Source organism: Ptychodera flava, chromosome 20, assembly GCF_041260155.1.
Source record: "Ptychodera flava strain L36383 chromosome 20, AS_Pfla_20210202, whole genome shotgun sequence".
NCBI lineage: Eukaryota > Metazoa > Hemichordata > Enteropneusta > Ptychoderidae > Ptychodera > Ptychodera flava.
The window spans coordinates 19,786,319-19,810,240 of NC_091947.1; the positions used below are offsets into that span (position 1 = coordinate 19,786,319).

The 23,922-nt window shown below is 39.4% G+C and overlaps 2 protein-coding genes across 13 annotated transcripts in view; both read right to left on the minus strand.

Moving 5' to 3' along the window:
* Window positions 1-9,282, minus strand: part of LOC139120249 (solute carrier family 4 member 11-like) — a 47,938-nt gene extending 38,656 nt beyond the window's left edge. For 4 of the 8 annotated variants that reach the window (XM_070684486.1, XM_070684483.1, XM_070684484.1 and 1 more), the window contains exon 1: window positions 3,758-3,937. The gene's annotated coding sequence lies outside the window, so the exon portion shown is untranslated. Of the gene's footprint in view, window positions 1-916; window positions 1,064-3,757; window positions 3,938-9,105 lie in introns of those variants that run through there. The other 4 variants (XM_070684487.1, XM_070684485.1, XM_070684482.1 and 1 more) reach the window with 2 other exon arrangements.
* A 495-nt stretch (window positions 9,283-9,777) lies between these two features.
* LOC139120253 (solute carrier family 4 member 11-like) overlaps window positions 9,778-23,922 on the minus strand; it is a 35,707-nt gene continuing 21,562 nt past the window's right edge. For 2 of the 5 annotated variants that reach the window (XM_070684495.1, XM_070684496.1), the window contains 15 exons: window positions 23,755-23,878; window positions 21,767-21,877; window positions 21,394-21,492; window positions 20,977-21,058; window positions 20,524-20,535; window positions 19,131-19,256; window positions 18,024-18,137; window positions 17,406-17,612; window positions 15,907-16,177; window positions 15,338-15,444; window positions 14,515-14,677; window positions 13,173-13,346; window positions 12,584-12,779; window positions 11,830-11,999; window positions 9,778-10,603 (listed from right to left, as the gene is read on the minus strand). In XM_070684495.1, coding sequence (XP_070540596.1) covers window positions 10,543-10,603; window positions 11,830-11,999; window positions 12,584-12,779; window positions 13,173-13,346; window positions 14,515-14,677; window positions 15,338-15,444; window positions 15,907-16,177; window positions 17,406-17,612; window positions 18,024-18,137; window positions 19,131-19,256; window positions 20,524-20,535; window positions 20,977-21,058; window positions 21,394-21,492; window positions 21,767-21,877; window positions 23,755-23,878 — 2,017 coding nt within the window. In that variant the 3' untranslated portion in view covers window positions 9,778-10,542. Of the gene's footprint in view, window positions 10,604-11,829; window positions 12,000-12,583; window positions 12,780-13,172; window positions 13,347-13,478; window positions 13,818-14,514; window positions 14,678-15,337; window positions 15,445-15,906; window positions 16,178-17,405; window positions 17,613-18,023; window positions 18,138-19,130; window positions 19,257-20,523; window positions 20,536-20,976; window positions 21,059-21,393; window positions 21,493-21,766; window positions 21,878-23,754; window positions 23,879-23,922 lie in introns of those variants that run through there. The other 3 variants (XM_070684497.1, XM_070684498.1, XM_070684499.1) reach the window with 2 other exon arrangements.

Here is a 23,922-nt window from a genome sequence, read left to right on the forward strand (position 1 = left end):
TCTCATGGTATTTTTGTACACATTCCCTCTCTTCGCTTGTTGGTGAATGCGTCTTTGTCCGCTTGTTTATTGAGTTCTGGGTAACACCGGGGACGTGACAATGGAGGGATTGCGCTACATGGGCTAAAACGACTTTATTTAGACTTGTTTCAAGTCTGTGGGCATAAAAATATCAAGACAGAATTGATTGAAGTGGTAAACTTCAGACTGTCGCGTTAAGTGGTAGGCTGTTGCGTAGATCGTGAAGTGAACGCCTTGGCCAGCCAGTAACTCAGTGACTGAGTAACTCTTGCCGAGAAAAGCCAAGTGATTGAGGCCAGTCTAGACTTTATTGAACGCGACTGAAAAAGCGACTATAATTACGAGTTCTTTTTTTGTGAGCACAGTTCTTCCACCCATGTGGGTGGAGGGACTGTGTTGTGATAAATTGAACACAATGCTTGCTAGCGTGAACAGGGTGCCATAGCTGCACGCAGTTTCAGTGATGCACTTTTCGAATGGGAGATAAGAGATGCACATGTATAATGATTAGATAGAAATCTGCCACGTACAAGTTTTGACTGACAAAAAATTGCAATGAAACAGAAAGAAAACAAATTTCAAACATGCTTTGTATATTTCCAACTGCAAATGAGGGTCCATCTCTTCCAGGGTAGGTTACATGTTACCTCATTGATGTTTCAAAGTATTCTTCTGTGTGATTGTTAGGATTGTTGAGAACAATATATGAAGCATTTTATCGTCATTGACCATCGAGTCAAGTTCATTTTAGTTATGTGGTAAAATTCGTCCGCGATGAAACAGGGGCTGAGTTTAACTTGTTTGGTATGAGTTATAACGAGGCCGAATTGATTTCGATGGAGTACGGGGATCGCACACTTGAACGCGAAACCTCGTGAGAACGTAATATTCTTACCTGCACAGATATGAACCGCTGCCAGGGAAAACACGAGCAGTGACACTACGACTGACCATGGACCATCGACCATGGACAAACAGACTCTCGATGTTCAATGTTTACCAGCGAGGAGCAATGGGAGTTTTCTAGGGTTGCCAAAGAAATGTCTTTGTTCGCCACAAAGCCAATTGGAGAGCGACTCAATAAACACAGACTATAGTGTCACGTCCTTCAAAATAACAGGTTACGACAAAACAAGTGGCGATAAAACACCAAACAGTACCGGAGATTTTTGCTTTCGGACTTCAACAAACGAGGTTCAATCCGCAGAGTGTCATATATTCATTCGGGATGGAAGACTTCCTCTTAAATATAAAAGCTAAAGCAAATATTTAGGGCTCTGGCCGGTGATACTTGGAGAGGTCGTTGAACCCTTCAACGAACGAGTGCGAGGGCATTGCACCTGACCAAACACAATCGACAAGTTTACGCCTTGGTTCCAAAATAGTTCAAAACACGAAGTTCACCTTCGGAAAGTGATTGACATCCCTCGCAGATCAGTGCAATTGCTGCCTTTTTCAGTCGACTCACTGACTGGGAACTGCATACTGGTGGCGCTGGTGGTATGTTAGGGCTTTTTGCTGAAAAAAAAGTGAAGCAGTGTGCTGGGTGGTTCGGCTTGGGACTGGACGGTCACAGTTTGTGTTGTCTGGCGTCGTGCAAAATGTTACGATACAGGCGAAAGCGTGGTTACATGAAAGTATGTCTTTTAATCCTTAATCAAACATCCGTAAAAGGGTAATTCTTAATACCATGGATCGGTTTTATTGTTATATTTGGGGGTGATTGTTTTTTGTTCGTTTTGTGAGTCGTTTTTTTTAGAATAAGAAGAGAAATCTAGTTTAACTTTGACAATTATTAGGGGAATGAGTAACGATCTTGATATCGACCGAACGTGACGTGAACAGGAGGCGACGTCTACGCCAGCCTTTCTCCAAATAAAACTGAAGTATTTGTTTTTCTCCGCGGCACGGTGATCCTTTCTTTGTCAAAGCTCATAAATAGTTATTTACCAAGGTGTAACTATGGAGGTACAAAAAGAGTGTTGTAACAATAGATAGTAGATGCACTTCTGTTTTCTATGGTGTAACAGTCTAGCATGATATTTTAATGGCCGCCCTATCACCTTTGACGTTTACTCACTCTGTTGGGCGGGGCGGGGACGCAATGACACCACTTAAAGGCCTGTTTCATAAGTCAGATTGCCTTGCCAAATGATCCCTGGGATCGAGTCCCCTACCTTTGAGAGAGTCGCATTACATGAATTTATACCTACACCCATGGTACCTCCACGCTACACCTGAGTGAATCTCTGTCAATAATAACCTCCTAGCTTTTTGACGACGATATTTGTGTCATGTTTTATGTTGCGAAGTTTGTTTCAATTCTACTGGAAAAACAGCCAACGCCACTGTGTCTTTGGTGAGCTTTACGACGTGAGACAATGACCATTGTTTGGCAGTGTGACTCTTCCAGTGTGATTCCCAGGTGCCTCGTTATTGTTGAGTGAAAGGTGAGAATTGGAAGCTGTTAGCCCCGGAGACAAAATCTCACGGGAAACTTAGCCCTCACGCCTTCAGCGTAACGGCTCTACTGATGACGATTGTGCTGGGAAAACTGAAAGATGTTTCGTCCCATTATGAAATATGACATGTATTTCAGATATTATTTTCGCGGGGCTAAAATAAAACACGTAAAAAGTAAACCAAACACTCGAAAGACGGTTTTAACAGCTAGGTGTACCTTGGACAGCCTTTTACATGCAAGACACCATGCAATCGACCACTTGAGGCTAAATTCACGTTTCAAATTCAATTCGTTGTAAACCCTGATCATATAAAATTGACTGATTGAAAAAGGGGCGATCATGATTATATAAGTATTCATGGGTGCAACATAAATTCAAATACTATGGCGTCGTTGGATAACGAAGTAAGCTTATGGCACATTGAGCGCGTGACTTCAGTGACTTTCCCACGACACCAACACAGTGCACCTTATCGATCGTTCACACGTCATCATTGTCCCAACCGTGACATCAGCACTTTTGTTTAACTCAATTACAGGAACTGTAGCTCGATGAAGCACAGTGGGGCGACCTTGGGGTTGCTTAAAATACACATGTGCTCAACAGAACGACGGCCAAGTACGAACTACAGTATTGATGATGTAGTATTAGGGAACGGTGGCGGACAGAAAACGTTTATCCGCCTCTGAGACCAAAACCCTCGAAAATTCGAAACGTAGTTTTAAGTTATACCTGGACGTGCGAACGAATTGGCGTTACTGGGAAAGAGGGGGCTGATTAACTACCGAAGCAAATTTATGACGCATTTTGCTGAACAACATACTGTGCTCGGCTGGGATATTATACCAATGGAACACCCCATGATGAACACGGGAAACAGCTGTCCTACCCACACAGCGGAAACAATAACAAAGGATTAAGGACATATCACGCGGTGAGGACGCCTTGTCTATAAACGGCCAAAGATACATGTTGTGTTCGAAAGTAATACTTCAAATCACCGTAGATCAACAGTGAACAACAGATACATAAACTGACAGTTGATTTATTCATTGACAATAGTCAGTACTGCCCATCTAACCGTGTCGAGGGCATGCTTTTGGGGACACTTTTCAATGCTGGTACATAAAATATCCTACTGACAGGGTGCAACGGCCATGAATAGAGGCTCGTGTGTACTCGATCCAACTTCCAACTGTTGTTAAAAACATCGGCATTAATTACAAAAGTATAACACATCTGGTCTATTTTACGTCAAATTAGGGACTTACCTTCAGTAGGAAGCTGTTACATCGACCTATTGAGAAAGATTGGGCAGGTTACGTGGAGGTTGAAACTAGCGGTCTTTACGAAACATAACGTTACTACAGTTCGCCAGTAAATAACAATGCATGTGGGTACAGAATTTGCAATCTAGTTCAATCAAGTGCGCGTGCGCAGAGTGAAAGTATGTCTGGTATCGACAGATTATCGCCCTCCACGATGAGCTGCACCTGATTTCGCAGCCGGTTCTTTAATACATCGAGCAATTCGGTCGAAATTCCTCATCAGGTTAGACAATCGGCAGAAATTTACCCGTAGTAAGTTAATTAAAAACCGTTTCCTTCCAAACATACACGGAAATGTTTGATTCTGTCGTTTGCATTGTTGTTTTTAAAGTTAAAACGAAGCGACGCTGGTATAAAAAAAAACTCTCCGATAAGCTTAGTTTGTGCCACAAACTGTACAATCAAAGGGAAAAGTGCTCGGGCCAGTGCTGCCAATGATGACTTCTGGGAAGTCACCCTACGAAGATGAGGTTAATTGCGTGAACTTAATTAACGTTTTAATAAGTTAGTAGTTATACCGACGTCCAATCTTGGATGTTGTGCAAATGGTTTTCAGTCAATTATTTCAATTCTTGTTCAACTTATCGTTTTCTGTTATATTTTTTAATTTTTTTTTCCTTTATCTATTTATTCGTTTATCCTGGTTTCTCTGTGATTGTAAAGCACGGTTTAGAAGAAATAAAAAAAGAAAAGCGAAGCTGCACACACTTGTTTACAAGTACAATACAATTTGCAATGTAAAAAGTAGGAAAAGGCTTTTGATACTAGTAGATTTTTGGATTAGGAATCCCTGGTGAGAATATATGTAGCCGGGCCAAGGGAGATGATTGCGGGCCTGGTGGCAGGCTGCCAACCATAATCCCCTGGTAGTATCGTACACAAATGGCCACGGTCGGGTAATATCCCAACCGACAATGAAATATCCCAATAAATTATGGCTTTGATAAACAGCTAGCACGTTTTTGCCCGCGTGACACAGCCATCTGCATCAAATACTGTAAAACGTTTTAAATTAGCCTGCATGCTGTTAAGTATTTTTGGCTTTTCGTTGCAATCACGAGGTTTGTGATTTAGCTAACAAGACACCCTAGCCTAAGTAAATATAGGGACAATTTTAAATCAGCAGCATCTTCATTTAGCGAATCGACAGACTTAGCTAAACTAGCCGAAAATGATGCTAGCTATAACCAGATATGAACTGGAAATGCTCACGTGTTTCATTATATATTGCAGTTATGTGTAAATTTGAACCTTTGCCACATGTTTGCAACTTCATTGAAAGTATTATGATCAACATAATGAACAATAATCATCGCCGATTAATTCTAAAACGTCATGAAGTATACAAATATGTAATTAGCTGAAATAAAAATATTAAAGTTCTTTGACTGCTGTCATTGTATCACCATTTTACATAGCAAGTGTAATTACCGTTGGCCAAGTCCTTCAAGCCATATGTGCCAAGCTGTGAAAGCTCATTTGATATGCAAATTATAAATTAGCTGAAATGACAATGTTAAATGACTTTCGATATTGTTTTAACCAGGTATAATCATCAATGTACATAGCATGTTTTGCCAACTTTGATCAAGTAAATCCCAGTATATATTCCTAATAAGCAAAGTTCATTAAATATATAAATTTGGAATTGACTTAAGTAAAAATGCTTAATGATTGTCAATAATGTTGTATCGTGGTATCTGCAATATATGTAACAAGTTTAGTCAACTTTGGTCAAGTCAATTCAGATAAATATCTCTAATTAGGAAAGTTCATTAAATATGCAAATTAGGAATTGGCTGAAGAGAAAATGCTTAATGACTTTCAATAATATTGTATTATAGTGTCTTTGATGTACATAGCAAGTTTCATCAATTTTGATTAAGTCAATTCAGATATATATCCCTAATTATGAAAACTCATTTAATATGCCAATAAGGAATCGGCTGAAGTAAAAGTGTCTTTTGAATTTCAATAATGTTATATCACAGTATCTTTGATGTATATAGCAAGTTTCAACAACTACAATCAAGTTAATTCAGATATATCCCTAATCGGGAAAGTTCATTAAATATGCAAATTCGGAATTGGCTGAAGTAAATTTGCTTAAAGACTTTCAAAAATGTTGTACAATAGTAGCTCGAAATACATGTAGCAAGTTTCATCAACGTCGGTCAAGTCAATTCAAATATATATCCCTAATTAGCAAAGTTCATTAAATGTGCAAATTAGGAATTGGCTAAAGTTAAAACGCTTAATGACTTTCAATAATGTTACATAATAGTATCTTTAATATACATACCAAGTTTGGTCAATTTTGATCGAGTCAAATCAGACATATATCCCTAATTAGGAAAGTTCATTAAATATGCAAATTTGGAATTGGCTGAAGTAAAAATGCTTAATGACTTTCAAAAATGTTGTATCATAGTGGCTTCAATACATGTAGCAAGTTTCATCAACTTTGGTCCAGTCATTTCAAATATATATCCCTAATTAACAAAGTTCATGAAATATGCAAATCAGGAATTGGCTGAAGTTAAAACGCTTAACGACTTTCAATAATGTTAAATCATAGTATCTTTAATTTACATACCAAGTTTGGTTAATTTTGATCGAGTCAAATCAGACATATATCCCTAGTTAGGAAAGTTCATTAAATATGCAAATTAGCATTTATCTTTCATGTCACCCCTTAATGGTTCCCACTGCTGATATATCTTGGTGTGATCAACATTTGTAGCAAATCTCATCAAATTGTGTGTAGTCGTTTTTAATGTATATCCGTGTTTTCTAAAATCATTAATTATGCAAATGAGTAAAAAGTATGCAAGCCACACCCACCCAAAACTAATCAGTTCTTGCCATTTGCTAACTGAATATATGTACCAGATTTGATTCTGATCTGACAGGCCTTTTTTGAGATATCTGACCAACAGACAGACAGACAGACAGACACACGGACACACATACAGAAAGACAGACAGACATCGCTGCGACATATGCTCACGTGTGTAAACACGTGAGCAAAAAAGGCACGTTTTGCAGTACGTCGAGTCAACATTTTCATCTTGTGCAATCCCTCGATATCATAACTGTGTTTATTTGGAAACTTGATACGGGGGACCGCCAGAAAGTAACGTCTCATTACATTGTTAACATTATTTGAATACAAAAACATACCTGTAAAAATTACAGTTTTAGTTAATTAAAAACAGAAAACAAAACCTCTTGTTTAAAATTAAGACAGCGAGGGGATGACAGGTGTCCAATACGCGTGGTGACAGACCCGCCTGTTTCAAGATTTTTGCATAGTGTAAATTTTTAGCTGATATAAATAGAAACCCGTGTTATTTCTATGCAAATGAAAGATTGTTGTTTATTCTGAGTCCAGATATTCATCGTTACATCCAAACTATTTTAAAACGTTGTTTACTGGTCCTTTTTATACGAAAACGTCTCATTCATAACTTCTATTACTTGTCCTAACTCTAACACAACTTACCTTGTTAAAGAGGCATATAACTTAGGCCGTGCCGCTTTTATAAAGTCTACTGGTAGCCCGTCCACGCAAGTTCAAGACCTCACCTTCTCAGTTTAGAAAATTAAAGAATCTTACACATAAATGTGACAGCAAACTTGAGTGAACGTTGCAGATGACGGAATGAAAAGCTCAATTGGATCTGTTTGACTGGTCGGATCGTTTTTAGTTTTCAATAAAATAACCTCGTGTTTAGTATTTTCGAACAACATGATTTTGCAGGAATTTCATTTTCAATTTTCATCCGGGATTCTTTTAGTGCTTGAGCTCTATCGAACAGGACATCGGGACAGATTTTCGATCTAATTAGAATGTTATGGATTGAGCCTCGTTAATGTAAAGACTGAAAAATTATTTTTCCCCAAATCGGGTTTACCTGGAAATTGCCACCAATTTTAAATTAAAAATCAAAAAGGGTAATTGGCTTGTGTAATTCAAATATTTGCATAATGACCCTTGTCACTATGATAATTTTGAAAGGGGTTTAAATATCTTTTAACCTAATAAAGTGGGAGCGAGAGTTTGATACGTTCACTTTATGGCGGGCGTAGTGTTCATTCATGAAACAATAGGGCCTTCTTCTGCTGAAGGAACGTTTTCTCTCATCAGCAGGCTGGAAATGTCGATACTTTCCTTCCAAGCATTTGTGAAATTATCATCTTGAGGCGCACAAATCACTACCAACGACATTTTCAATACCTTAAGACCTCAAAACCAGCTGGTATAGGCACATTCCCGATGATTTTTTAATCGAAGGCAATGTTTTCATGGCCTTTAAAGTTCAATAGATGACCAATACTTTGTGTGAATTAGATCAACATGAAGAGAATAATGGCTGTTTCTTGTCAAAAATACGCCCCTGAAATCCTCCTCCTGAAATGGTGATTCTATGGCGTGGCTATGAGGTTTACTTATAGTAGCCTGGGCATAATGTAGGGGTATATAGCGCGTTCTACCACAGAGAAACATAGACAGTCTATGTTCCTCTGTGGTTCTACCGATCAACAATGGTAAAATGAAGCACTCTGCGACAGATATTCTCGTTCTCAAACTTTTGCAATTCTCTTCTGATCTAAGCTTACCACTTGTGGGAGTTCAATTTAAAGCTCTTGGTGTAAAAAAAGACGTTTTAATGGTTAAGTGTTTCGAAATTCGATTTTTCTTCATAGACATTTGAATTTCAAATATCGGTAAATCTTGGGTTATTTGTTTCCCTTGCACGAAAATTTGGATGGTGACCCCCGATTTTTATTCTTGACTTTGAAACAGAATGGTTGAAATTTTGAGCAAAAGTTTAAGGCGCATACTACCTTAACGCGTTCTGCAAATCGACGAATAGCCTTTATTTCGTATCTGAGAAATAGGGCATACCGAACGGCATTGTTGAAATGAAAACATGATATCGGCTATATTCATTGTACGGCAGCTACACTTGAAAAATAAGTGTACTTCGCTGATGTACTAAATCTCAACCTCGCCGGTAGGACTTGACCTTGTGTACATGTTAACGCGTTGTCACTCATTCAAAACATAACACAGACTGAAATAGACCACAATGTTTTATGCTGGCATTAACTTGCCGAGGACATTTGTTGATTGTTTTTTCCAATTTACCACTCCCCAATGAACTGGTTGTATACGAGGTCAAAATTCCGTACCATTGGCAGTTTATTGCAATCATGAATACAAACGCGGGAAATGTTCTGGAATTTTCTGGAAGATCTGCACATGAAATATACCTTGTACCTACCTTTGGCCGGTGATTATTGATGTCGCTGCAGTACAGACATCCCGTAGCCTATAACTTGAGTGTGCTTTGAGAAAGGTAAATTCCCCACCACACAAACCGCCGGGAAAGTTGTGGGCAACGGGACTGCATTGAGTTAGGAGGGTGATGATGCCATTGTGATACATAAACCATGAGATGAAAAATGTCTTTGTCAGTCCTCCGTGGTTTCATTGTCAATTCTAATTTAATTTGTTAAGATTATGAATAACAAAGCAGCTGCATTGCCGCACTGCATCGTTATTTATATTTGACGTGGCAAGGACAAGGTGAAAGAAAAACAACCTGTTGTTGTTGTTGTTGTTGTTGTTCTACTTGTTTACTGTAAGATTAAGTGAATTAGATTTTAGCGAATAAAAAGCGTGCTATCTTGTATGACATATTTGATGTACACTGACTTGTACAAGGGAGTATTTACCATGTTTACAAGAAGAAGACATTCACAGGGTAACATACATCTGTGTGCGTGCGTGCATGCACACAGACATACTTACGTACGTACATACATACATACATACATACATACATACTTACATACGTACCTACATACACATATACATATATATATATATATATATATATATATATATATATATATATATATATTTATATTTTTAATATAATATTCCCTAATGATTAAAGCATTAATGTGTTTATTGCGCATGTGCATTTTATTTTTCATTTCAACTTACAAAACACGATTACAAAAATATACTTGGTGCCGAGAAAAGGAAACGGCTTTTCTCATTTTGTTACCTGAAAATTCTGGAAGAAGTCTGGATGGCCATTACCCTAGAGTTTGACAATCAAGTCCTGCAACTGCCCATCGTAAACAGCTCCGCGATTTTCTGCGGTGAACATGATCTGAATGTTGTGTCGTTTTATTTGTACATGATAAAAACGCAACAAAACGATTATATAATGCTTGAAGTATAAAGATAACAATAGTGACAGTAGGAAAAAGTGCCAACACGTCACTTAAATAAACACGCTTCATGTTAGTTTTGAAATGAAGGTAATTAAACAAAATGTCGATCATTAAAACCGTTACCCGTACTGAAAAGCACATAAAGTAAATGGCGAGTGTGTGAAATAAACACGCTACGTCCCACTGATAGTTAGGTTCCTAAACTGGTGCATTGTTAAAGATGATATAATTATATTCACGATTTTGTCAGATATGTCGGCAATTTTAAGGTTTCATGTTACTCTGCTCCTAACAACTTTCGACTATAAAAACGACGGTAACTAAGCGATCCCGCCAACGATGGCGTGTGCGTTAAGGCAATATATTGCAGAATGGCAAACGTCTGGCAAATATAACGGGGCACTCTCTCTGCTGGGAGAAAACAACTTGGCCTTTGTGACCTCCTCGTTCCGATAAAGATGGCTGGTACTGCTCTAATGAGCATCGATCCATTGCAAATACCGTGGTGAAATTATCTTTGGTATCAAAAGTTGTCTGAAATCAACAAGATGAAAAACAAACAATATTGTTACTGGTAAGGACGCGGTAAGAGATTGCATGGGAGCTGCAGTTGTCATATATTTTAAATATTTAACATTCAATTCTGGCAATTTGCATTGTCACAACGACAACGATAAATGTAACCATCAAGAACTAGTATTAAACAAAATGGTAAAGGCGATATAACACAGTCGCACTGTATCTATGTGTGTATATATATATATATATATATATATATATATATATATATATATATATATATATATATATATATATATATATATATATATATATATATATATATATATATATATATATATATATATATATATATATACATATTTAAACTAACAAAGGCGACATGTACAAATCAGCCAAGCAGACACGACGTCGCTTCTAATGAATAAATAAATAATGAACAGACATATGGTAGGCTAAATTCAAAGCGTCCATCGCCCTATTAGCAAAAATGTAATTAGTGTATCAAAATGGAACTGCAAATCGGCAGCTAGACTGTCTCATATTGCACTATTGTATACGGCACTTGTTTTTTTGTGAAATTAGCCTTTTCAAGTACGTCTTTTTTACGGAGAGGGGACAGCTTAGTCTGTTGGTTACCAGCACTATTACACAACGTCAACCTATTGAAGTTTCCATACATAAGAACAGAACAAAACGTAGAAATTCTTCGAGGGGATTGAGATATACACATCGCGTCACCTGCTATAAACCGGTTCTCTGCAATTTTCTTTTTCAGATCAAGTGAGAAATCGAGAGTAAGCTGTGACGTCATATAATATGGCGCCATTTCTATGTGTGCCGGCAGCTGACGTAACCGTACAAAAATATGCCTTTCAAATAGCTTAGTTTACGCAACCCTATTTTTACATAGTCCTCGTAAGTGAAATGCCTTTATATTGTCCCGTATCCATTCCCTGAATTTTTCCCCATTTAATAATTTTCAGATTGTGTCTATAACAATAGTACTTTTATTGAAAGAATTGAATATTTATTGATTTGCATGTGATAACACATTATCTATTGTAAGTTGTATAATTTATGTTGTGAGATGGAATTTCCACATTAAAGAAACGTAATCTTAACTATTAATCAAATTAAAAGGTGAAACCTGACTTGGCTTCAAAAGTGTATTCCACCCACAACTTGAATGCAGGTTAATCGTGTTGACCCTCGATGCGACCTATCACCTCTGCACCTACCTTACAGGAATATACAGCAGTAATATAATTGGAAAGGTCATCTTGACGTAAGCGATAGACGACAAGCCGAAGCAGCTGAGTATGACCAGGAGAAGTATCTCGATCAACGTGAAGATATGCATCCACTTCTGGGGTATTCGTCTGACGTAGTGGTTTGTCGGGTAAGCTGACTGCGGGTACGGTAAAAGAACAAAAAATATATGTTGGTGGCTCGGTGTGGCGCTATCATTTTTAAAATGCCGTCGGTGGTGCCAGCGTGCGCCCTTTGGCTGTGAAATACAGGACTTCAAACTTTCAATAGCAGTTTTTCATTGGACTTTTTAGCTGATGTCTCAACAGGTTTGCGTATAATTCCTTTTCAAGACGGACAATTTTAAAAATAGAAAATTTGTGTTTTTGACACTTTGAATATCCTATAATTAACATTCAAACGAAAAACAGCCATAGTCAGAATTTTGCGATCGATATTCATCGTATTCATACTTGCAAGCATGTGCTCAACGGAACTTTCAGAAAGTAGAGTCACGTGGTGTGGATTCCGACTTCAGTGAGTGTACAAAACAAAATACCATCCGTGCCGCTTATGATCGAGAAATCATGTAAAATAGTAAACTTGTGAAGAGATATCACCGGCATTTTTATTCGGCTGAAAGACGCACTGGGCTGAAAGATTAAGCCGGCGCAGTGTACGGTTGGAGGTCGCTCAGCCCCGGAGCGCCCGCACAGGGCTGAAGCTTTCAGTCTTAGGACGCACCTGTTCGGTAAAGAAAAGGGTCATCCGTTCGAAGAACTGGTTGCCGATGAAGGTCTGGAGTGCCAGGTAGATCCAGAGGCCGTTCAACACAGATTTCGGTATGTATTTCAGCGGAGACGGCAGCATCAATATGGATACACCGACGCCGATGTGAGCAATGATTGTTGGTAAACGAGTCTCTCGTACATGGACAATGCTGCAAACAACCGATAAATAATAACGGTAAACAAATCTAGAAATGGAAGAAATGCTATTTACTATGAATAATTCTTCTAACATATGCTGCGTATGAATTGTATCTCACTCACAAAAAAGTAGCAATAACTTGAAATAAATTTTGAAAACAGGTAAATTTGTAAAATGTTCGAATATTGAAAATATTAAACAATAATTCATCTCTGGCTACTTATTTTTTCATTATCACAATTATTTATGTATTTATTTATTTATTTATTTTAAGTTAAAACAAAACATTAACTTTCCATGCGTGATTCAGTTCTTCACTTAAAGCAGACATAGACACATTACAGCATCACATGTACGTGTGGTAATGCATTTTGACATCCTAGCGTAATACGTCATCACTTACTGTGTCTGCACGTATCCGAACTCGACTTTCTCTTCGACGTCGGCCATTGAACGCACGTGCATAGGTGAGTGGGGCACCACGGCATGGACCATTGGCATGCCGAAAAATGACATGATAAAGTTCAAGATGCCTAAAACGAATAAATCCCAGTGATACGACGTTCCCTTCTGCAGTCTGTAAAGAACAGATTGGGGTTTTTTTTGAGAATTTAACACATTTCAGTGGCAGGAAGGTTTTCATGTGAAATGCCATTTTCAAGCTGCTCTCAGTGGAAGCAAGCGAAATTGTACACACGTTGTTATTTTATACAGAGCAGAGAAAACGGACAATCATGATGAAAACATGGTCCACCCTCCGATGACTATTGTATTATTATGACTGCGATTTTGTCTAACACATTCCGATACGTTCTCTATCTAGATAACTCCCATGTAATACCAATCTTTGTTGCGACTAAGGCAACTCCCAAAGTTACACGATAATTTAACAATATTTCTGAATAGTTTATTGCCTATACGTGACAACTTGGCAATGCGAGAGCCAGTGTGAACACCGCGCCGTGGTTTGTCTGAATAACTCGCACGCTCAGCGTCGTAATCTTTCGCCAAAACGCAGAGTGGGAATGTGGTTGAAGGCGCCATCCTCCTGATAAGATCCAGTAAACATACAACATCGACAATTTCAATTTGAGGTAAGTTATAAAAAAAAAACGTTATAAATGCTTTTTATGTGACTAAGCAAGACGCTGCTAAAATTCAGTCGATGGATTAACACCTTAAAGCCCCACCAGCTGTATCTTTTAGCATTATTTTTATGATTTTACTTTCAAGCTAAAATAAGTTTTTGAGAATGTACTAATTTAGGTGTGTGTATACACTTATTATTAACTACCCGCTGGGACTGAATATGCAATTTTGAACCAAATTAAGGTTACACTGCGATTAAACGTTTGCCCACACATTCAATCGCAGCCCCATGCGGAAAAGCAAAAACCGTGGATGCTGTGCATATCTGCACTGAAATCTTAACATAAACTGCACAGAGTAATTTAATGTAATGCATAGGGGTGAATGTTTTCAGCTGTGAAATTGTATGTTCTGTTTCCTTTGTAATACTACCAATTTTTGAAAATTGCGGGAAATCAAAATGATTTACTTGTCAAATGTTTCACAAAGGAATTCATTGTTTCCTAATGCAGTAAAAGCCCATATCCCTTCAAATTGTGGAATTCAGAGAAACCCAGGAGAGAATAGGAATATATTTCGAGGTCAACAAATTCAAAAAGTTACAGCTAGTGGGGCTTTAATGTAAGGGAGGGGTGCGTGAGCACCGCACATCTTACTTGTTGCTCGGTCCGTTCACTGTCATACTCGTCAGATTGTGTTCCAAGAATATCAGTAAAGAGAGCGACACTGCGATGTACAGGGCCGAGAACCAATCCTTAACTTCCAACGTCTCTAGGGCAGGGACTTGGAACATCTTGTCTTCTATAAAGGCCTTTGCGGCTACACGTAGGCAGGTGCAGACAGACAGATAGAGAGGGGGTTAAATAAAAGTTGTGATGGGGTGAAATAAAACTAGGTCTTGTGACTCTGATAGATAAAGCGTCTTTGTGTTCAAATTTTTATGTTATGTTTGTTTCATTGGTCAGTTGAGACCATAGAGTAACTTTATGTCGGCGCAAGTATTTTGAAATTGGCATGGGAACATATGGTCTGGCGTCGTCGATGACTCTACAGCCTTGTGAAACAGACACTGTTTTGGGCGATTCTCGGGCCTAGTGAAAAACTATCAATTTGCTGTTACCCGAATACGGTCAATCAATAACACACCACCGTCATCCTCTTTACGAGCTTAAGAACGTGCGCATGCGTAGACGACACTTTCAAACTTCCAAAATGGTTAATTTTTTTAAACTGTTGACTGATAACTTTGTTTTCGCAAGTGTCGCATGGCCGTAAATTAACGAATTACAATAAAGCATTTGGTGTGTTACAAATTGATTCAGAGCTCTTCCCCCTAAAGCATACGTCAAATCCATCTTACAAAATACATGTAAAGGTATTGTGTAGCCCTTCTCGGTTCAATTCTGAATCGTCCCGTTGCATGATCTGTCTGTCGAAAGATCACTACGCCCTCTATGGGCATTATTGAATTTCACTTACTGTAGATTCTTCGGAAGAGATATGTGCCGATGAAAGACCACACGATCACTGTAATGCCGATAGCCTGATCTGATAGGACACCTCGTGCGATGGGATGCAGGAATGGACTGCGAAACGTAATAACAAATATTAAGCATTTACCGAAAAAAATCACATGGAAAATATGTTTTCTTATTTGGCTGCGATCTGTGGAAACATACACTAAAGTATAGCTGAAATGACGTACACAGATTGAAGCAAAGATATTTTAGTTTTGAAGTTACAGTCGTAGCACACCATCACGGGTTGCATATTGCGTGTGAGAACGTGTATCGTCCCGTCTACACTGCTTGGTTAGGTCAGTCTCTGCTCCGAAAAACACGCTTGGCTAGCGAAGTTGAAAAAAACTTTCATATGGTATCTTGTACACACAGTTCACAAGCACGGAAAAAACACATTCATAAATCTGTACCATTTTCTTCCCTGGCTCTTCAGAAGTTAGAATGTTTTTCAATTGGGTTTAAGCTTACATTGCGAGGTTGGGCATATATTGACTAAGCATACAAGCGAATACTATAGTGTGTAGTTACCTCTGACGCAGTCGATACAGCAGCACGCCCAACCAGGTGGTTCCTAGCATGACAAGGACGAAGAGAACGGCAAGCTGGGGTTCACAGACCACGTCGACGTCACCATGGCCGCCGCTGGAAGTGGCGTGGTGGCCCGAGGTGTGATGGGCGGCCAACGTAGTCAGCGCGTCTGTGACATTGGGCGCGTCTGTTGGGTGGTGCGTCGCTCCGCCGTGACCGCCGCCGTGATCGCTGCTAGTCTTCGTGTAGCAGTAATATTCATCTTCATAAACTAAATAAAGATCGAATCACAACCGATAACAAAGTGTTGAGTGGGTAGCTGGCGGGTGGAAATAACCATGCTAAGCAAAAGGCCGAATGCATCTCGGGGACAGAATATTCAGACCTAAAAATTTCGCAATACTTTTTTGTCTACCACTTTTTGGGCTCATTTTGAAGCTCATGGAGTAAATAAAGATTTTATTTGCGAAAATCGACAATTCCTTTCTTGCCCATACAGTTAACAGAGATATGGCGGGCATTTTGAATTTCAGATGCCGGTAAATATCGGGGAATTGTTTCTCTAGTTCTAAATAGCGCACCTCGACCCTCGATTTTTATTCTCGATTTCGAAAGGCACAACATTAATTAAAGTTTCCTTACAGAAATTTAGAGCAAAAGTTTGAGTGTTTCAATTTCAAGACTGTAAGCAATTATCGTTTGGATAATTATTTTGCGATATCGAGAACTCAGAAGCGAACTGAAGTCCAGGGTCATCGTCTTCGAGTCTATGAGTATACAAGGAAGCATGATGTGCACTGGTTTCTTTTTGTTTAAATTCTATCCATCATCCTACAGGTAGAGGTCACTTACAGAATGACGTATTATTACACCTTGAAGAGAAAGGAAATGAGAAGTGCAGCAGTGTCTTGCTAAAGCTTAAGGTAGTATGCGCCTCGAAAGTGAAAGACTTAAACTTTTGCTCAAACTTTCCTCAAGGAATCTTTCAACAATTCTCTTTCAAAATCAAGAATAAAAATCTGGAGTCACCGTGCAAATTTTGGTATTAGAGAAGCAAATAACTTAAGAATTACCGATACTAGTATTTAAAATTCAAAATGGCCGACATCCCTGTGTTAACTCTATAGAGAAAAATAATTTTTTCGAATTTCGAAAAACTAAGCCGGTGAAAAGTATTCTTACACCAAGAGCTTTCAACCCCCACAAGTGGTATATCAGAAGAGAATTTTAAAAGTTTGTGAGTCCAAATATTGTGTACCCGAAGCGATCGGACGCCTGCCACTTTACTACAATGTCTACTCGCTGCTGAATGAAACTGGGATGATCAGTCGACTTACGAGTGTTGTTGTTGTTTTCTGAGACAATTCGTTTAAACATATCATTCCAGTAAACTCTGAATTTCTTTCAAGTAATCTAAGCCACTTGTTTTGGCTTTTTATAAAAGACGGATTGCATTTGTTTGCTGAAGTATATCGTTACAATGCGAATCAAAACCTTACCAGTTTTTGTGTCCAGGACGGTCTCTTTCAGAAGGGAGAACGCCACGAAGATGGAGAGAATTTCATCGATGCATCTCGTCGCCCACTTCATGATTCGGCTGACATCAAACACGGCGAATATTAGCAGAAACACGGAGGTGAACAGACCAACGGCCGCGTAGAGAGCCAAAAAGTCGCAGTGTAGATCGTGAGCGACTTCGTAGACGACTAGATTACAAGGGATAAACAATTATTTGAATTAATATTATAAAACCATTTAGAGAATGGAACTTCAGTCGCTGGTTTTCATAGACATGTTGATAATACAAAAGATTTGTGGAAGTTCTCTGAAGGGTAATGGAAAGGACAATTAACGTCTAATGTCACGTTTGATGTTCCTTAATAGTCTACAGTTTTTCTGGAATGAGTTTCAACGACAGCGCAGACCGGCAGTTTAAAAGCATAAGTGTCCGCGCCCGGTATCATGTCCGATGGAGATCAGTGCTGTGAGTCTTTCCCTGTTTCAGTTCCCCTCTCCCCTTTCTCCTCCCCACCCCAACATCGTTTGCGCCTGGACAAAGGCGATCACCGGATGCTACCACACAAGGGATGTCTTGAAGTACATGTAAAATTACTCACTGTGCGCAAAGAGTGACAGGGGCGCTGTGGTCAGTAAGATGTTCATTTCTTGTCCGCCGAAGAATCCGAAAGACAAGCCGACAATGGTTACGCCCATTAAAGAATCTTGCACCGCTGGAAAAGGGAACGAATACGATAGAAACAAGTACTTAGTCATTCTAAAACAGGCCACAGCCTAAGTGTACACAAATATCAAGGAAAGAATAGAAGGGTGGTGTTACGGGATATCAAACGATGAATATGATGGGCAAAAGTACAATGGACAGAAGTCTGTATAGGGGTGTCTTGAGTCAAGTTACCACTGCACATGCACGACGCATTTTTCACACGTCTCACCGTGGCATTACGACAGAATGCCACAACAGTGCCACAGACCGCGCCATATCGAGCGACGTATTTCCTGACAACACTTGTCATCGCATATCATAACGGTGGACTACATCAATAGCACGCAACATGAAAAGTGAAAGACATGTGGCTTCAAAAAGTGCTGTGAGAGATATCGAGTCATTCAGTGCATTTGTACCACTACGTCTAATTAAGTTTAACCCTAATGGCTACTAATGGAACTAATATTTTATTTGACAGCATTGTTAAAGGGAGGGCGTCCTCCAGTCTACGACTGTCCGTAAGCACCCATCCAACGTGTCTGTCGCACAACATATCCCAACATCCCTGGTGGTGCGTATCCAAAATTTGAAATCATGGCGGCTGTAACGAAATTGGTAACCGCGACTGAAGCGGCTTCGTATAAACAAAAGGATACTGTCAAAGATTATTTGGATATCGCGAAGTCTTGCGGTGATTTGAAAGCTACAAAACTGGTGAACTATGAACATGCATCATATGCTAAATTTGTTTCACATCTGCTAGACTCTTATCGCCAACTTCTGGAAAGAGGCAATGTTTATCGACGAGAAAGTCGCGCAACCGCAGACGGGACGACCTCGTCCCTTTAAGCGATAGAACTGTACAAAAATCACCAAATTGTACGGGACGACCAAATGTGACGACATAATCTGATAATGCTCTGCAAGACAGTCGTAGAACACGTTTGGAATGTTAGTCTCAGTGAGAAAGAACGAAAATAGACCATGATTTACTTACTGATTGCGTGGTGAGAGTGGATGTCAAACAATAATCCGATGGCCATGGTGTAAAACAAGATCGAAAAGTACAGGAACATTGTTGTGGTGATCAATCCTCGAATTGTTCTCCTTCCGCCTCGAACACCTTGAAAAACAGAGATCGCCGAGAGTATGGAGTTGATTGTTTCTAGGGATCGTGGATGCTATTAACTAAAACAATGAACTATGACGGGACAATTACGAATTATCGAGATATTATTTCGACGACATGCTGGAGAATTAACTGGAAAGATGTATTGATTACATTACTTAGAACATGAGAAACATGAGAAACATTTTACCTGTCAGATGTAAACCTGACCATGACATGGACGACAAGGGCATTGCATCGTTGTGCAATGACGTCAGAACAATCCAAGAAAAAAAAAGTCTGAAGGCACTCTGAATTTATCTAATTTTAAAATCAGGACGAACATTTGACTCACCAAAATTTCTGAAAAACACTTGACAAGTCTGGATGATAGAAAGTGATTCACTCTATGGTGTCTACCAAAAAAATGAAGTCTGTCGATTTTTCACAAAAAGAAAACGAGATAGCCGGAAACTAACTCCTTCTTTACTTTAATTTCAAAATCAGCTGCCTGAAGCATTCTCCTGCACAAGCGGAAAATGGTCACGCTACGTCCGCCAGTAACTGATGGAGCAGGAAATTTCTTATCACTTGGCGTTGTGTTTTCATCAGCTGACAGAATGCCTGATCTTAATGGATGGATTGCAATATCCGTGTAAAAATGAACGCAAAGTGCTACACACAATACCAAATCAGTGTGCCTTCTCACAGTGAGGATTGGTTAAATTTTGACTTATTGACTATGACGAGGTACATCGTTACTATAGACACATTTATGGTAGAATAATGTTAGTATTTATTTTCAATAAACTGTTCCTAAAGGAGAGCTTCGCCCAGCGTATAAAACTTTGTAAAACTTTCTACGTCAATGATCGGGGCAATGAAAGCAAGTTTTACTCTGCAGAGTGTTCACAGATTTCTCGAAAAGGGAAACGAATTATGGTATGCCGGAATTGGAACATCAAGCAGATGGCAGTTTTTGTCCCGCATGAACCAAGCTTTGCCATCACATAAGTGATGACAGTGTGTGATAACACTTCACAGTCGTGTCGGAATGCGTCTCTGCTTATGTTGAATATATTGCAAGTCAGATAATTTAAACTCCGTAGTCGAAAAACCACGTATGGTGTACTCTGGGCGAACCTTTCCTTGGCACTCAAATCGATAAATCACAACAGAAAGAAAACATGTACAAATTAACATTCATATTTTTCACCACAACGAGAAAGTCTGACAGCAGAGATTTTTTTAGCAGCGATGAAATTAATCGTGGCGTACAAACCTAATCCCAAGCCTTCAGAATAAAACGAGCAGATAAAATAAAAAGAAAAGCAAAAATAAAATGCGTTAAATGACATAAGCAACATAAAACACTGGCACAGCGCACCACTTACGAGCAAACGGATCCTGGAATCTCGTGAAAAGTATAACAAACAACGCAATAACACTCCGCAAAGGTGTGCGACAAGATCATTTTATGGATGCAATATAAGGGTGTTGAGAAAGAGTGCATACAGAAAGTGAATTAAAATGATTTTCCAGTCAGTGTGATCTGAAATGAAAGGGAAACATCAAATTTTGCATAAACACAATCGTTGGTTGCTGGGACAGAAGCAAACTTTTTAGGTTTTTTCCATAGTTATTTGTTTCGCCTTTTTTTGCCTTTGTGTGCCGTTTTTGTTATGTGGTTTTTTCCTGAGTTCACTTCTAATAAGATGTTTGAATGGAAACTTACCATCGGCGAAATCACTGAGGTAATGTGGAGCTCGTCTCTTCAAATCGGCGACAATTCCACGAGCAAAGCCGAAACCTTTGATCTAGGTCAAACAGAACGGACCTGTTATTCTACACGTCGTATGAAGGGTAAGGGAACTAGAAGATGTCGAGTTTATGGCCTTAGGCATTTTAAGATCTCCACGAATGCAATGGAAGGATTCGCCACCGCAATTTTGGACTTGAGTTAAATCAGAAACGCTCTAGTTATGTCTTTCACAATATTCAACCTCGATTCGGTCGAATAGCGTGAAAAGGCAGACTCCGAGACAGACTCGATTGAGAACTCGGATCTCAGAAAGACAGCACTTTCCGTAGCTTTACGCCCTCTGCGACAGAAACTGGTGACGGAGAGAAAGAGTTGAGATAATCAACGTACCTTATCCAGATCTGATTCATGGTGGTGTTCCTCACCAAGCGTTCCATCAGGGAGTGCACATGGTTCCTCACACAAGTGCTCCGCTCTGTCAACGATCATCTGAAAGTTGGAAATCAAAACGTTCAGATGTCATTTTGGGAAATGTAAAGACTAGTACATTAAGTAAGGTAGGCCAGTCAATCAGACTTGTATGACAAAGAGTCGTATTTGTGTCTGGTAGACATCCATCTCTCCTGCATGCATGCATGCATGCACGCATACTTACATACATACATGCATACATCCATGCATCCATATGCATGCATCCATGCATCCATGCATGCATGCATCCATCCATCCATCCAGCCATCCATCCATCTACAGTAAGGAATACCTCTTTCATTTTGTCACCGTCGTCAACATTCAACAGAGAAACTCTGAAATCTTCATCCTCAAATATACGTGACAGGATAAACGCCGCCGCCCTTGAACTCTTCAGACCTTTCTGTATGGACACGAGAAGGGAAAAGTACATGTTTTTACCGAAGTTTGCATAATACAGCATTTATAATTGCATAGTTTGATAAAGGAATGACCAGAGATCTAGCGAGGCAAGGAATAGTGCCGTGATATTGATTTTATTAAAACGCTAGAAACCAGAAGCATCGAGAGATGTGTGAATCACTTCAGCTTACAATCAACCCTATACTGTATGCCTGCTAGCCTTGCAGACAACTGAGAGATGTCGCAATCTTTTAATAATAGTGCACACGGAAAAAAAGGGTTTCTCTGGTATAAAATCTTCGTAAATTGAATTTCTGACGAGTTTGCCCAGTTCTAACCTGTTACTTTGTCGTCGTTTTTGACGATTTCTTAATGTAGGAAAGACGGAACCGCTTGAACCAACTGATTAATGTCGTTGTGCACCGTCAGTGTTATTGATAACATCGTTGTAATGAATAAGGCACACTATGGGGTTCGCAGTTTCCAACAGCTCACTGGCGTATCATCGTCTACTTTTCGTTTAGTCTTCGAGCAAGGTGGGATGGTCTGTTTTTCAACAGCTTATCCACACCATGTTTACACGGCGCCAAATAAAAACAACTTACATCTCACGCGACAGAATAATAATGTTCAAAGGCTGTCTCTTTTGTCGCTTTCATTGCATTCAAGGACCTAGCTTAATGCGACGTAAAGAGGCCCGATGAACAGCCAAACGAAGGGACTCCAAACCAAAGCTAATACATCACGCAAATACTTAAAAACGCTCTTGTACTAACAAACGTGTTCAAGAATTGGTTAATGAGGAAGACGTCCTCAACTAAAAAATTATATGAACAGAGAACACTGTACCTTTTGTGAGCAAACTATTTCAATATTCGAAAAAGGTCTAAAAGTCGGCTCGTCCGGGAATTGACCCCAGTACGTGTAGCACCCTAGAAGAGAATTATGCCCATCGACCCAAACCGCCTGTCTATAAGCATTCTCTATCGTAAGACCGAGATTTTTCTGCTTCACATTACACTGCTTTCCACAAAGAAAATGTTTCATTTTGTTCAGAAGATGAGGTTGTTCGAGCAGCGTGCCATGCCAGTGAGGTCTGGACTTGACAATCATCTCGTAAACATTCACAAAATCTAAATGATGCTACGGACAACTAGGCTCTTCGTATGGTGTAGGTCGAGAAAAAGAAATGTGTCAAAAATAATGACAGTCCAACCAATATCAAGCAGTCAGTCTAACTGTATGTGGCGAAATCCTGGCACAGCCCAATCGTTTTCTATGTCAAGGTTGAACCTCTACAGAGGAGTTATGGGCAGGTGTTGGATTTTTATGTTTCCCGATTAATTGTGTCGGATGAAAATGCGGGGAACTGTGGCGCACAGGCACCACCGTAGTTGATAGCGCTTTTATTGTAGTAGAAAGGGGCGCTATCAACTACGGTGATGCCTGTGCTGTGGCGGTGTGATGATGTGAAAATTACTCTGTTCATGTATCCAAGGGTATGCGCATGCGTGAAAAAGTACCTGTGCTTAGACTTATGAATATATTTCCTATAACCGATATTCGCAATTATACGTTTCAAATGCTCAGTTAGTTTACAAAATGAGCGTCAAACCGGCGCAACAATGGTGAAGGCCACCCATTTCACTCAATTAGTCTCACACAATGAAAACTTAATTACAGAACAACTAAAGCGATTGACCGATATTGGAAGGGGCGTCGTGTGCAGTAAAAGTGAGTTCCATTCACTACTCAACCACTTTAATCGTTGACAATCAGATGTTTTGTTGTTGAAATGAAATGTTCACACATTACTGCAATCTCAAAATGAAGAGTGACGTTAAAGGACAGGATATATTACATGGAATAAATGCTTACGTCTCCTTCCGGTGCTGCTATGGCAACCAATAATTTGACGTTGGTTGATGTTATACCCAGGTTAGTTTCATCCTGTAACTTAGCAACCACAATGCGACGTTTTGCAAGGGTCTTGACAACTCCCCTGATAAAAGAGAGCAGAAAGAGAGAGCAATGCAAACTTTTGTG